At 63.2% G+C, this 12,638-nt stretch overlaps 8 protein-coding genes across 8 annotated transcripts; 4 read left to right on the forward strand and 4 right to left on the reverse strand.

Annotated features, from left to right (window-relative positions):
- Positions 1–1,546: 1,546 nt before the first annotated feature.
- On the forward strand, positions 1,547–2,802 carry COLE_00482 (uncharacterized protein; the record flags this gene model as incomplete). Its single annotated transcript, XM_018427027.2, has 2 exons — positions 1,547–1,830; positions 1,878–2,802. The coding sequence occupies 2 exons, from the start codon at positions 1,547–1,549 to the stop codon at positions 2,800–2,802; spliced, it is 1,209 nt and encodes a 402-aa protein (XP_018275360.1).
- A 100-nt stretch (positions 2,803–2,902) lies between these two features.
- Positions 2,903–3,752, reverse strand: COLE_00483 (uncharacterized protein; the record flags this gene model as incomplete). The annotated part of the gene is made up of 4 exons (XM_018424506.2): positions 2,903–3,085; positions 3,376–3,470; positions 3,516–3,581; positions 3,674–3,752. The coding sequence occupies 4 exons, from the start codon at positions 3,750–3,752 to the stop codon at positions 2,903–2,905; spliced, it is 423 nt and encodes a 140-aa protein (XP_018275359.1).
- A 126-nt stretch (positions 3,753–3,878) lies between these two features.
- COLE_00484 (uncharacterized protein) lies at positions 3,879–4,786 on the forward strand (the record flags this gene model as incomplete). The annotated part of the gene is made up of 4 exons (XM_018424505.2): positions 3,879–3,926; positions 3,958–4,033; positions 4,072–4,344; positions 4,377–4,786. The coding sequence occupies 4 exons, from the start codon at positions 3,879–3,881 to the stop codon at positions 4,784–4,786; spliced, it is 807 nt and encodes a 268-aa protein (XP_018275358.1).
- Positions 4,787–4,835: 49 nt separating this feature from the next.
- Positions 4,836–7,152, reverse strand: COLE_00485 (uncharacterized protein; the record flags this gene model as incomplete). Its single annotated transcript, XM_018421025.2, has 3 exons — positions 4,836–7,021; positions 7,054–7,077; positions 7,113–7,152. 3 exons carry the CDS (start codon positions 7,150–7,152, stop codon positions 4,836–4,838), a joined length of 2,250 nt encoding a protein of 749 aa, XP_018275357.1.
- A 1,082-nt stretch (positions 7,153–8,234) lies between these two features.
- COLE_00486 (uncharacterized protein) lies at positions 8,235–9,526 on the reverse strand (the record flags this gene model as incomplete). Its single annotated transcript, XM_018425040.1, has 2 exons — positions 8,235–9,293; positions 9,326–9,526. 2 exons carry the CDS (start codon positions 9,524–9,526, stop codon positions 8,235–8,237), a joined length of 1,260 nt encoding a protein of 419 aa, XP_018275355.1.
- Positions 9,527–10,179: 653 nt separating this feature from the next.
- On the forward strand, positions 10,180–10,577 carry COLE_00487 (uncharacterized protein; the record flags this gene model as incomplete). The annotated part of the gene is made up of 2 exons (XM_018425622.1): positions 10,180–10,284; positions 10,338–10,577. The coding sequence occupies 2 exons, from the start codon at positions 10,180–10,182 to the stop codon at positions 10,575–10,577; spliced, it is 345 nt and encodes a 114-aa protein (XP_018275354.1).
- A 671-nt stretch (positions 10,578–11,248) lies between these two features.
- On the forward strand, positions 11,249–11,965 carry COLE_00488 (uncharacterized protein; the record flags this gene model as incomplete). The annotated part of the gene is made up of 1 exon (XM_018419438.2): positions 11,249–11,965. The coding sequence occupies one exon, from the start codon at positions 11,249–11,251 to the stop codon at positions 11,963–11,965; it is 717 nt and encodes a 238-aa protein (XP_018275353.1).
- A 77-nt stretch (positions 11,966–12,042) lies between these two features.
- On the reverse strand, positions 12,043–12,381 carry COLE_00489 (uncharacterized protein; the record flags this gene model as incomplete). The annotated part of the gene is made up of 1 exon (XM_018419437.2): positions 12,043–12,381. The coding sequence occupies one exon, from the start codon at positions 12,379–12,381 to the stop codon at positions 12,043–12,045; it is 339 nt and encodes a 112-aa protein (XP_018275352.1).
- Positions 12,382–12,638: the final 257 nt, after the last annotated feature.

Genomic DNA, 12,638 nt, shown 5'->3' on the forward strand with positions numbered 1-12,638 from the left:
GGCCAGCAGGCTGGCAGGCGAGCGCGTTTGCGTGCATCCTGCGTGTCTCCTTGCAGCAGGGGCAGGGGCAATCGCTGGGCTGGAAGCATGGGGAGCATCGGCGCCGGCGGCGGTGGCGGAGGAGTTTTCAACGGCCGAATTGGCCGCTTGCCCATCCGGGCAGATCGGTCCGTTGGCTCTCGCGCTGTGATTGGCCCATAGCCCAGCGGCTCCGGCCCATTCGTTCACTGCACATTCGCGACCCGACCGTTCCGCGCACAGACGATGCTGTATCTTCAGCCGAGCCGAAGCCCCAAGCCGAAACAGCCGCGCACGCGGCAAGCTGGCGTTGCCAGTTCAGATGAGATTGCATACTGCATAAGGATACATACAGGTATCATGTACAGATGGCAGATCAGACCCCTCGGGGCGCCCTGTTGTCCTCCCGGGTAGGCTGCCTACCTCGGATTAAGGATGACACTGGCGATCTCATCATTTCTGCCGGAGTGGGGGTGGGTATGGGTGTGCGGGGTACTAATTTGGGGGACAGACACGGATGCAGTGAACAGAGCAAAGTGACGAGCACCTACGCTACTCGGGCGTCTCGTCCATGCGCTCGTTCGCGGGGTCGTCTTCGTACGTCTCGTTCGGGACGGGCGCGTCGAACGGGTCCGCAGGCGCCGGCGGCGTCGCTTGCCGCTGCCGCTCGAGGTGCCGGCGCAAATGTTCGCTGCGGGGCGGCGGGGCTTCGGGACGGAGCGAGGGAGACGGGGGCGACGGCGGACGCTTCGAGCCCTGGTGTAAGTATCAGTCGTGAAATGCTGGCGATCGCCTGGCGCCAGCCTTCGATCACGCGCCGGCCACGGCACAGACAGCTTGGTGTACCGTCCCTCGCGCGTACTCACAGCCATGACGGGCGGCACCTCGCGCCCGTCCGGCCGCTCCAGCAGCGGGGCGAGGTTGAGCTCGCCCCACTTCGGCCCGTCTTCCTGCGGCATCAGGTTGCCCGCGATCGCGCGCAGGTTGCCGCCGGCCGCCTTCTTGCCGCTCGGCGCGCGCCCGAACGGGTAGCTCGGGTGCAGTTGGGACGGGAGGACCTCGTCGGCGTCGAGGCGCGGCGGTTCGAGCGACGCGGGGACGTCGAGGTTCTCGTCGAACCCCGGCATCACGTGCGCCCACTGCGCGTCGGGCTTCTCGTCGATCAGCAGAGAAAGGATGTACTCGGGCGTGGCGTGGAGGTGGGTGAAGCGCGCGTCCTGGCAGCCGTCAGTGATGCAGTTATGTCGAATGCGTGGGGGGACAGTGGGACAGCCATCTTAGCTACAATCAAGCTGATGCAGCCCAGCTCTGTACCGCTACGCAGCTACTGCAGCCATACGTCCGCACGCCCGCGCCACTACTCACTGTGATACTGGTAGTCATGGTGGATGATGATGTCCAGATAGTTGAGTGGTCACAATTGTTTGTGAGCCGCGTCATGACCACGTGCGCTTACGTCCGCAAGTGGAGGCGGATTTCTCCTCACCAAAGATTTCGGACCACCACCATCGCCCTCGCCACCAACATCATGCTCGAGCGCCGCGTCATCTCCGCCGCGCGCCCAATACGTACGGGGCTGAGGGCATGGTACAGCTCCGAAGCAGGCGACGCCTCGTCCTCTTCCTCAGCCGGGTCGTCCTCGTCCTCACTTTCCTCCCAGTCGTATTCCGACCCCGGTCCTTCCGAACGAGCGCAACGACCTCCCGCACCTTCACGCTCCGACGCCGAGCCCTCCCGCCCGCTTCCTGGATCCGACCTTCCCCCCGAGGCCGCGAATCTCGACCAGCTGTGGCGCAACGCTCTCAGCGCTCCGTGAGTCTTCCCCTCTGCCCCTCCCCCCTCCCCTCCACTAACCCCAGCGCCTCGGCACTCAAAAAGGCGCCGCGCACCTCCGCGAAGGCCCGCTCCCTGCTCGCCAGCGCAACCCCCGCGCCCCGCACCTTCAAGGGCACGCTGCAGCGCACGCGCCGCGCCGAAGGCCAGACGCCGCACGAAGCGGGCCAGTTCAACAAGACGCTGGGCAACATCCTCGCGGACCTTGTCAACAAGCAGTGGAAGGTGGACGGGGACACGTTCGCGGCGCCCGGCGCGGCGCGCGGCAAAAGCTTGGCACACCTCACCTCCGCGCCTGCGGGGTGGGGCCGTTCGCCGCGCGTCGAAGAAGACGACGCGGAACTCACGGCCGCGCTCGACACGCTGAAGGAGGAGCTGAGCGGCGTGCAAACGCCGGGGGAGGCGGTGGTGTGGGCGCAAGCAAATGTGTTTGCGCGCACGCACGAGATGCGCGAGGGCGGCGAAACCCCCCGGCCGCAGTGGCCGCGGACGTATCCCAAAGCCTTGGCAGAGCTCATCAAGACGCTGTGGGAGCGCATGAACGCGCCGCACCTCGCGCTCGCCATGTTCGAGCATGCGCGCACGCTCAGCGTCGAGAGCTACCTCGATGGATGCCAGACGAGCGCGTACAACCAGCTCATCCGCGTGCATTGGGACGCGTTCCGCGACCTCAATGCCGTGCTCGCGGCCGTGCAGGAGATGAAGGTCAACGGCGTGGGGTGGGACCGGTACACGTCCGGATATGTGGGCGGGATCGTCGAGGCGGCCGGCAAGGAATTGCTCGACGCGCGCAGCCGCAGCGCCACACACAGGTGGGGCAGCGAGGCTTACATCACCCTGTCCAAGCTCGAGGAGAGGTGGCTCGAGGACCAGAAGCGTGAGGAGAGCAAGTACGAGCGCAGGATAAGCATCAAGCGCAGGGCACGGCAGAGCGCGGCCGCGGCGTGGTAGGGAGGAGAGACACGACGGAAGAGTATTCTTGACACATTCTAGACTAGCACAGCTCCGCATCTCTGCATATGGTACAACAAGTGGCCTCACGCCGTCTCGTCTACTCGCCTCCGCTCTGCAGGCGCGCTTGCGATTGGGAGAACAGCTTCTGTTGAAGAGCTTGGAGCTCTTCAGGCGTCATGCCGTTTGTGTTGGGCTGATTGCGCTGGCGGTCTTTCTGTGACTGCTTGAACTCGCCGTGCGACTCGTCGACCTCAGAGATGAAGGACTCGAAGCCAAGTTGCTGGAGTTAGATGGGGCCGGCGCGGGGGAGAAGTGGGAGGACTGAGAGAGGGAATAGCTGGGAGTTCAGGCTGCAGGAGATTGGGGAAGAAGAACCTCTCGCCAAGCTTAGCCGCCTCTCAGGCGAAAGTCTACCTCCCGTAGGCTGAATGAAGCGATGTGATGAGATGTGGACGATAATAGGAACACGTAAGGCGAGGTGATGCCGCGTGACCCATCCATCTGAGCTCGAGCACAACACTTTGACCCCTCTACCGCTTGCGGAGAGCGACGAACAATGCCCACACACACCTTGAGCGCTTCCAAAACATGCTCCGGCGAGATGGTTTTCTTGCTGCTCTCTTCGCAAACAGTGTTACTTTGCGCGGAGATGAGCTTGATCCATTCTGACATCAGCATCTTCTTGGGCGCCATTCTCGCATCCAACGCACCAACGCAGCAGTCGACGATGATCTCTTTCGTGTCTTTGGCGCACGACAAGTCGTCGGGGAGCATTTCTGTCGTCAGCCGCGTCCCTTCACTACGTGCCGCTCTCCCAACCCCAGCCAACAGCCGAATAAGGCAGCAGCACGAGCAAAACACAACCCACCACTGATCAGCTTGTACACAGTCGCCTTCGGAAGTGTGTGCTCGTCGTCGCCTCCGCCGAAGCCCTCGCGGTCTGACATAGTGGATGGATGGGTGGCGGGATGGAGATGGAGTGTTGACAAAGAGGTGACGAAATCCTGAAATGCAATGAGCCTCCACCGCCGCATGTCAACAACTGACTGTCCATCCTCCTCGCCCTCTAAAACATGGCCACCGCAGGCCGCACCCAGACCGTGCATGGCGGCGACCCACAAGTACGTCGCCCCGCGCCAGCGCTGACCCTAGAACCTCGTGGAAAAGGTCATCCGCGCGCGCATCTACGACTCGACGTACTGGAAAGAACACTGCTACACGCTGAATGGTGCGCTCCCCCCGCTGCCCCGGCTCCGCTGACTCCAGCCGAGACGCTCATTGACAAAGCGATCGCACTGCACGCCATCGGCGGCGTGTACGAGCGCCAGACGCCTACGCCGTTCATGTGCCTCCTCCTGCGCCTGCTGCAGCTGCAGCCCGAAAACGAGATTCTGTTCGAGTACCTCCTCGCCGAGGAGTTCAAGTATCTGCGCGCCCTCGCGGTCATGTACATCCGCCTGACGTTCCGGAGCATGGAGGTGTACGAGATCCTCGAGCCGCTGATGAAGGACTACCGGAAGCTGCGGTATCGGCAGGTCGGTGAGTGCGCGCGTAGAGCCTGCTGACAGCAGGCGGGTATACGCTCACGACGTTTGACGAATTCATCGACGAGCTCTTGACGCAGGACCGCGTGTGCGACATCATCCTCCCGCGGCTGACGCAGCGCGCCGTTCTCGAGGAGACGGAGGGGCTGGCGCCGCGCAAGTCGCTCCTCGAGGACGAGGAGGAGCGGGGGCGGCGCGCGATGGCGACGCCCTCGGACGGGGGGTCGCGCGAGAGCTCGCCCGATCTGCGACGGCGCAGCCGCAGCGCCTCGTCAGGCTCAAGCCGGAGCCGCTTCGTCTCGCGCTCGCCCAGCCGCAGCGACTCGGAGGACGAAGGCGAGGTCGGCGACACGCGGCGATTCGTGTCCCGCTCGCCCAGTCTGTCGCCCGACCGCGAGATGGCCATGCAGGGGGACAAGATCGAGGGCGACGTGTAGATTCGGGTATAGACATGCATAGCTGTATCACTGTCACTATATACATAGGCTACCGCCGCGGCGTGCCCTTGCTCATGCGCCCCTCGAGCTCGTCGACCTTGGACGCGAGCTTGGTCGCGTTCGTGTCGATGCTGTGGATGGCGCGCAGGTGGGCGCCGAGGATGGCGCTGAGCTGGTTGATCGGATCTTCGCTCTGCTGGCTCGCGGCGTCCGCGGCGTTGGGCGCGCTGGGCGGCGCGACGCTCGCGCTCGTCCCCGACGTCGAAAGCTTGTTCACCTCGTCGATCATGGCGGATAGGTTACGGCCGATGTCGTCCAGCTGCTTGTTCAGGTCCTCGGCAAGCGCGTAGGCCTTCTCGCGCTCCCGGTCCGCAGGCATCTTGGGCGCCAGCGGCTTGCTGTCCTTGTCACCCATACTCGAAATTTCGCGCTCGTAAGCAGTCAGCATGGCGTCCAGCTGCTTCTGCTGGTTCTCGATGTAGTCGAGGTTCTTGTCGAGCGTCGCCTGGTTGGTCTGCGCCTCGACCACTTGCTGGTGCAGCGCTGCAATCTGGTTGCCGTTCCGCACAAGCACCTTGTCCCACTCTCTTACCTCGCCCGCCTGCTTTTCGAACTCCTTCACCTGTGCCTCGAGGTCCTTGCTCCACCCATCGACAATGTCGTCAAGCGTCTTGCCGCGGAGGAGGTTGGGTGGGGGCTCAGTCACCTTGGCAGCCTCTCCAGCCGGGGAGCCGGGCTTAGTGCCAGCCATGCTGATGGTCACAGCGGGCGTCACGGCACCAGTGGCGGGCGCAGTCGCAGGCTTAGAGCCGAACAAGCCGCCGGCCGCGGGCGTAGATGAGCCAGCGGCTGCGGTAGAACTCTCCGCGGGCTTGGGTGCGCCGAACAGACTGCCAGCTGCGGTAGAGCTCTCCGCGGGCTTGGGCGCACCAAACAGGCTGCCAGCTGCGGGCGCAGCTGCCGCAGGCGCCTTGCCCGCCTCATCCTTCTGCTCCGCCGGCTTGTCGGCCGGCTTACCAAAGCTCCCAAAGAGAGAACCACCGGCAGCGGGGGGCTTGGGAGCCTCAGGCGCTTTGGCAGCCTCAGCGGGCTTGTCGGCAGTCTTGCCCAAGTTTGCAAACAGGCCGCCGCCGGAAGCAGGGGCGGCAGGCGCAGCAGCAGGCGCAGCGGCAGGGGTGGCTGCTCCAGATGCAGGTGTGGACTTGCTCCCAAAGCTGAAAAGCGAGGCCGCGGCAGGAGCTGCTGGTGCAGCAGCGGCGTCCTTTTTGTCTTCAGGCTTGGCTCCAAACAGGCTCGGCGCAGCGGGAGCAGCAGGCTTGCCGAAAAGGCCACCGGCGGGGGCAGTCGTAGGGGTTGTGCTGCCGCCCGCAGCGGCTGTTGTGGCGGCCTGACCGAAGCCTGTGCCGAATAGCGATGACCCAACAGGCGGGGCTGCGTCCTTCTTCTCCTCGGGTTTAGAACCGAACAAGCTCGGCGCGGCAGCGCCCGTTGCAGGCGTGCTGCTGGCGCCGCCACCAAATAGGCCGCCCGACGGCGTCGCGGTCCCGCTGGCAGGGGTCGACGCCGGCTTTCCGAAGCCGCCGAAGAGCGAACCTGCGGCAGGCGCCGCGGGGGCTGCTGGAGTCGTGGAGGCAGGAGTCGTGGAGGCGGGGGCGGCAGTCTTGCCAAAGCCGCCGAAGAGGCTTCCGCCGGCAGGTGCGGCCGGCGCGGCGGGAGCGGAGGTGGACGGATTGGGTGCAACGGCGGAGGCACCAAATAGTCCTCCAGAGGGCTGGGAGCTGCCGCCACCACCAAACAGACCGCCTACAGGAGGAGTGGATGCGGGCGTCGTCGACCCGGCAGCCGGCGCGCCGAAGAGCGGTTTGGGTGTGCTCGACCCGCTGTCTGCAGGCTTGCCGAATGCACCACCCCCAAACAGGCCACCGCTTGGGGCTGCGGGGGCGGCGGGAGTAGCAGCGGTCGAGTTGGAGGCCGCGCCGCCAAAAGAAAAGCCGCCTGGCTTCGCGGCGCCGCCAAACCCACCAAACCCGCTCGTTGGCGCTGCTGTGTTGGTGTTCGTGTTGGTGTTGCCGCCAAACAGGCCGCCGCTGGGGGCTGCAGGCGCGCCGCCGGGCTGTGACCCCGCTGCGGGCGTGCCACCCGCGCCGCCGCCACCGAATAGCCCGCCCGTGCTTCCCGCGTTGGTGTTGCCGCCGAACAGACTGCCGCTAGCGCCGCCCGTCGTGTTGTTGTTGGCTGTCGTCAGTTTGGCATGGGAGCTAGCGCACCTCCGCCGAAGGAGAAACCGCCTGCTGCATGTCAGAGCCATCTGGATATTTTCACGTACGCTTGTTGTTGTTCTGGTTGAAGCCCCCAAAGCCGGACATTGTGGATGGAGTGTTGTTGATGAGGCGCAATGATGCTGCTCGGTGTGACGACCAAGATTCTCGGGCGCCTATTGAGTTCAAGGCATCCAGGCGGAATATTGTTTAGGGCGCCTGTAAGTCCGCGGCCTGAATTTGGTTCCGTCCATCTGCGAATGTTGAAGTGCTTGTCACCGCGTTTCCACTCGACCTCAAGCATCAACATCGCATCAACAATGTCCCAGGTCGCTGTACGTTGCCCGCCGAGAACCGAGTTGACGATAGCCCGTTAACCCCCGTCCGTTTCTGCAGGACCTGACTGGCAAGACCGTGTCCGTCAAGTTGAAGTGGGGCTTGGAGTACCGCGGTTTCCTTGTGTCGACGGACGGATACTTCAACTTGCAGGTGAGTAGCGGCGCAGGAGGACGAGCAGGCGCGCACGCGTACTGAGAAGCGTGGGAGGGAGTGGCACGTAACATTTGCGGAAGCGGAGATGTCGAGGATGCGCAAGGGAAGGCTGCTGTCCAGAGGGAAAACGGAGGATATATGCGCCTGGGGCCGCCGCTGACGCGCAGTTGACAGGTACCGAGGAGATCGAGGACGGCAAGAGCAACGGACAGCTCGGAGAGGTGTTCATCCGCTGCAACAACGTGCTGTACATCCGGTGAGCTCGAAGTGCGGTGCTGTAGCTGACGGGTAGTGAAGCGAAAGATTAGCGCGAGCGAGTGGGCGAGCGATGGGAGAGACTCGCCTGGTCTGAGCGATGTGAGAGGAGCACCGCGGTAGAGTGTGCGCTTTTGTATGGCGTAGGATGCCATGATACCAGCAGCGAACATTGGTGAATTTAATCTGAGATACCAAGCCACGGCGAGACGTGTGATCTTGTCAGTGAGGAGCATAACACAGAGTGCCAGATTGCGCAGAGCGCCGGAGGCCGAGAAGGATTACCATGTTATGGGCGGGTTCCCAGCATTGAGCCAGCTCACTCAACGGCCCCTATCACCACGCCACGAACATCTGCCATTACCATTACGATGCGTACATAGGCCCAAACTACATGCTGTGTTGTGTTGCGCGCACCGACGCGCGCTCTAGTGAGTCTACGCCTAGACAGTGACCTTGGCGAGGGCGTCGGCCAAGTCATCCGTCTCCTTGTCAGAGACGGGCTTGCCCTTGTCGTCGGCGCCGGCATCAACGCCGTCGTCCTCGCCAGCCTTGGCCTCGGGCGAGATACCCTCCTTCTCGGCCTCCTTCTGCTCCTCATCCTCGCTCTCACCCTCCTCGCTCTCGCTCTCGTCCTCTTCCCCGCTCTCGGGCTCCTCCATGTCGTCGAGGTCGTCGAGCGCGTCCTCGTGGCCGTGCACGGCGAGCGCCTCGCGCAGCTTCTCGATGCACTCGTCCTCGGGGTCAGCCTGGTTGCCGTTAATCTCGAGCGTCGTCAGGTCCTTGAGGTGCTGGGTGATAGCGACGGAAAGGAGGTCGATCGTGCGCTTGTCAAACTCGCCGTACTGGAGCTTAAGAGTCTGAAGCTTGGGGTTGGAACCGGCGCCGAGGCTGGTGGCGAGAGCGATGCCGCCAGCCTTGCCGAGCAGGCAGTCGGAGAGGTTGATCTCGCGGAGCTCTGGCCAGTTGGTGAGCTGGCGGACGATGGCGCGAGTGCCGCTCCGTGTCGCGGTGTTGTCTTGGAGGTCGAACACCTCGAGGGTGGGGCACGCGGCGAGCCCCTTGGCGATGGCGGCAATGCCCTCCATGCGGATACCGTTCTGGGGCATGCGGACCTCGCGAAGGAGGCCGTGCGCCTCGAATGCCTTAGCCCACGCCGGCGCCGACCCGTTCTCGAGACGGTTACGTCCGCAAACAAGCACACGAAGCTGGCTCTCGCGGCCCGCCGCCTTGGCGCGCACCGCATTCTCATACAGCGCATTGGCGACGATCGTACCGCCGGCAGGGCCCATGCCGTTGTTGTTCAGCTTGAATACCTGGAAGACGGTGTTGTTCTCCAGGAAGGGCACCATGGCGTCGGCGCAGCGTCCACCGAACGCGTTGTCGCTGAGGTCGAGCTCGACGAGCGCGGGCGAGTCAATCAGCGCATCACACAGCGCACTGAGCGCCTGAGGAATCTCCGAAATCAGGCGGCCGGTGAAGATGTCGGCCAAGTCGACGACCTTGTGTCAGCGGGAAAGAACACGAAGCTCACCTTGAGGCTCTTCTTCTCTTTGAGAACGGCTGCGATGGCCTGGCACGCCTCAACGCCGAGCGAGTTGCCGCCAAAGTGTACCTCCTCGACATCGTGGAGGTCAGCGAGCTCGGTGATGTACGGCTCGAGATCGGCTTTGGTGTTGGCCTTGAGGTTCTTGCCGAGGATAGAGAAGACCTTGCCGCCGTTTGAGGAGGACATTGTTGGAGTTGTTGACAAGGTGGAAGGAGATGGGGTGGTGCTGATGTCGCGGCAGGAAAGTTGAGCTGGGGCTTCGACTTGTCGGTTGGGCCGGCGGGTGTTGGGTGGCGATCGACAATCCTCACTGACGGGATCAGATTGCAGGTGACCACGTGATCTTAGGCACTGAGCCGGCATCCTCAAGTAGTATGAATGATGGTCGAGAACAAAGTCGTGAGCTCGTCTCGTGTGAGCAATTAGCAACGAGTGCAGCAGAAGCCCATGCGACAGCTGGGCTGCTACAGCTGCAATTGTGCGGGGCATTTTGTATACCATAATTGGTCTGGAGATGCTCGTGGTGGTACGGGGGAACAAGGCGCCATCATTCCATCTCCGTGTTCCGTGTGACGACCTCGTCTTCGCTGGCCCTCACCCGGACTGGCAGGTGATGGAGGAAGCGCAAGGATGAGTCGATGAGTAACAGGAAGGGTTCGAAGCAGCTTTGCAGACCGATTAGCATGTTGATTGCACGCCTTTTATCTTTTGATATGTGTCTCTATATTCGGATTCTTTCTCACGCCAAGTCCATTTAATGAATTGAGCGCCTCCACCAGAGATCTGGAGACAAACACAACCCGTCTTCTTCGTCTTCATCCTTCCCATCGCCACCAACAATGGCCGCCGAGAGCGCCGTCGGAGGCTGGACGCCTGGCGGCGGGTCGTCGCTACGCCCGCTGCCCAACACAATACCGTCCCAAACACAGGCGGACACTGGGGCTGTGAGGCTTTTTACCACCCATGGCCATTCCGCACGCCCAGCAGCTCACACCAGCCACCATACTACGTCCCCGAGGCGGCCAACGACCCCACCTCGAACCGATACCCGCGCACGTCGATGCACTCGGACGACTCGTCGGGCGGGTGTGGTGACTGCATGCGCACGACGGCCGAGTGGATCGACGACCGGTGCTGCTGCGGTTGTTCGCCGACACAACGGTCGAACGAGCTGTGCGCGTATGTCTGTGTCGCCTGCGTAGGCGGGTGTTGCGGCGCGTGCAGCAAGGCGTGTTGAGACTGAGGAACGGCGCGGAGGGCGTGGTGGGGTTGGGCATGGAAGACGGGCGGACGCAGGTCGGAGGGCTGTGGGCTGTGGGCTGTGGGCTGTGGGCGTGGGGGCCGATGGCGCGAGTACGTTCGCTTCCGGGCACGTGTACATGTATCAATACCGCACACCAGTGGAGGAGAAAAACAGCAGCAAGGCAGTCGGCTCAGAAGAGCCACCGGGAAGAGTCGTACCAGAGTCCAGAATGATGGGAGGAATGGAACTTGTCAAGGCGGGCGAGCTCGCGACTCGAAACACCTCGGATGTGAGTCGACTCGACCAGGCCCCGACCCAGACTCCATCAGCATCCACTTCGGATACAACACAGCGAGTATGCATACTCGTCAAGCTGTGCAAACCTTGCTCAACTCGAAACGTCCCAGTGCAGTGTTGGAGGGTGGAGGAGCACTCTCCCGAAACATGTCGGCAGTCGGCACCGCTCGTGCCCACCGCCCCGAACCGGTGCGGTGCCTAGATGCGGAATGCACCGCCTAGCGGGGCGATGCTTGTCGACTCGTACAACTTTCTTTCGACTACCCAGCCATCACGTTCAAGTATGAAACGCCATCCCGTGCGCTGTGCACCTCGCCCTGCGCGCTCAGAGGACATCGCACGGCAAGCCGCAGATATAAACGCTGACCATGATCCCCCGCCCCACCATCCCCATCCCCATTACCCGGCGTCTCTCTGCACTTGACCATGTCGCCAAAGAACTTGACCCTCCCCAAACTCATCATCACCCCGCCATCACGCGAGCCCACGCCGCAACTCATCATCGTCCCCGCCGACTGGGAGCGGTACCCGGGCATAACCTTCGCCGTGCCCGTGCCCGCGCCGCAACCGCCCCGTGCCCACGCGCACCACCAACGGCCGCCGGCGTACCGGCCACCAGCGCCGCCCGTCGAGCAGTTCGACCTGCCGACGCCGACGAGCGAGAAGCGGTGGCACGTGTCCGGCCGCGCGCGCGGCGCCGGCTGGGCGACGTCCGAGACGAGCTTGATCCACGACGCGGCCGACGACGCGTACATGGCCGCATTTGGGGAGGCGTTGTTCGACTTTTACGCCGAGGAGAAGAGCGGCCGGATCAGCCTCGAGAAGGCCGAGTACGACTACTCCGAAGAAAAGGAGGGGTGTCGGGACGCCGCGCCCTATGCTGCGTATACGAGCGCGTATGCGCGCGCTGGCGAGGCGGGGGCGTGGCGCCAGCGCCAGCGCCGTGGGTCACGGCCTCCGCCGCCTGTGAAGCCGCTCGACTTGCCGGGGTCGGGCGCGCGTGCTGTCGCGCCGGGGAATCCAGAGACAAAGCGGCCCCGGCGGAGCAGCTGGTGGAGTTTGGGCAAGCGGTGATTAAACGATAGAGATGTTGTAATGCCATATGGGCTTGGGTTTTCACTGGTTGGCGAGCATGGAGCGCAATTGAGTAGTGAGTGTCCAGCTATCGAGTGGTCAGATGAGGACTGCTTGTGAGTGGGCTAAACTCATCGCAAAGCGACGCGATCGTGCGTGAACGGCGTGCATATTTGAATGGGGCTCTCAGTTGGCCTGCGACAGGAGCAGGATTCCATTTAGTCTGGCACAAGTGGTGAGGAAGAGGACATAGGAGACATCGAGTTCTCAGCGCCCTCCGCAGGGAGAACGGCGACGGATGCATGATGGATAGCGAGCACGCCTGGACTGATGGCCAAAAGGTAACCTTTGGTAACCGCGTCCTGAGCCCGTGCTCGGACCGAGAACTGCAGTGAGCTAAAGCTGCAGCCCCCAATCCTAAAGGCATCCTGCGACTCAGGGCGGGAGGCGTCACGGCACCGTCAGGCCGGCATCTCTAATCCCGACTATACTCCGACCACGCATGATTGGCGAGCGTGCCGAAAGGCGCTGCGTCTTACCACTGGAATCGAACCAGGGACCTAATCGTACGCGGCACGGCCGGAGACTGCTCCTCTTGGACCTGCAGTAATCCAAGTGAGCTACCTGACAAGGTTGGATACCCATATGCGAATCTGCCTCTTTTGAGGGGTCTGGGGGAGGGAT

The sequence above is a fragment of the Cutaneotrichosporon oleaginosum genome (assembly GCF_008065305.1).
Source record: "Cutaneotrichosporon oleaginosum strain ATCC 20508 chromosome Unknown ATCC20508_contig01, whole genome shotgun sequence".
Classification (NCBI taxonomy): domain Eukaryota; kingdom Fungi; phylum Basidiomycota; class Tremellomycetes; order Trichosporonales; family Trichosporonaceae; genus Cutaneotrichosporon; species Cutaneotrichosporon oleaginosum.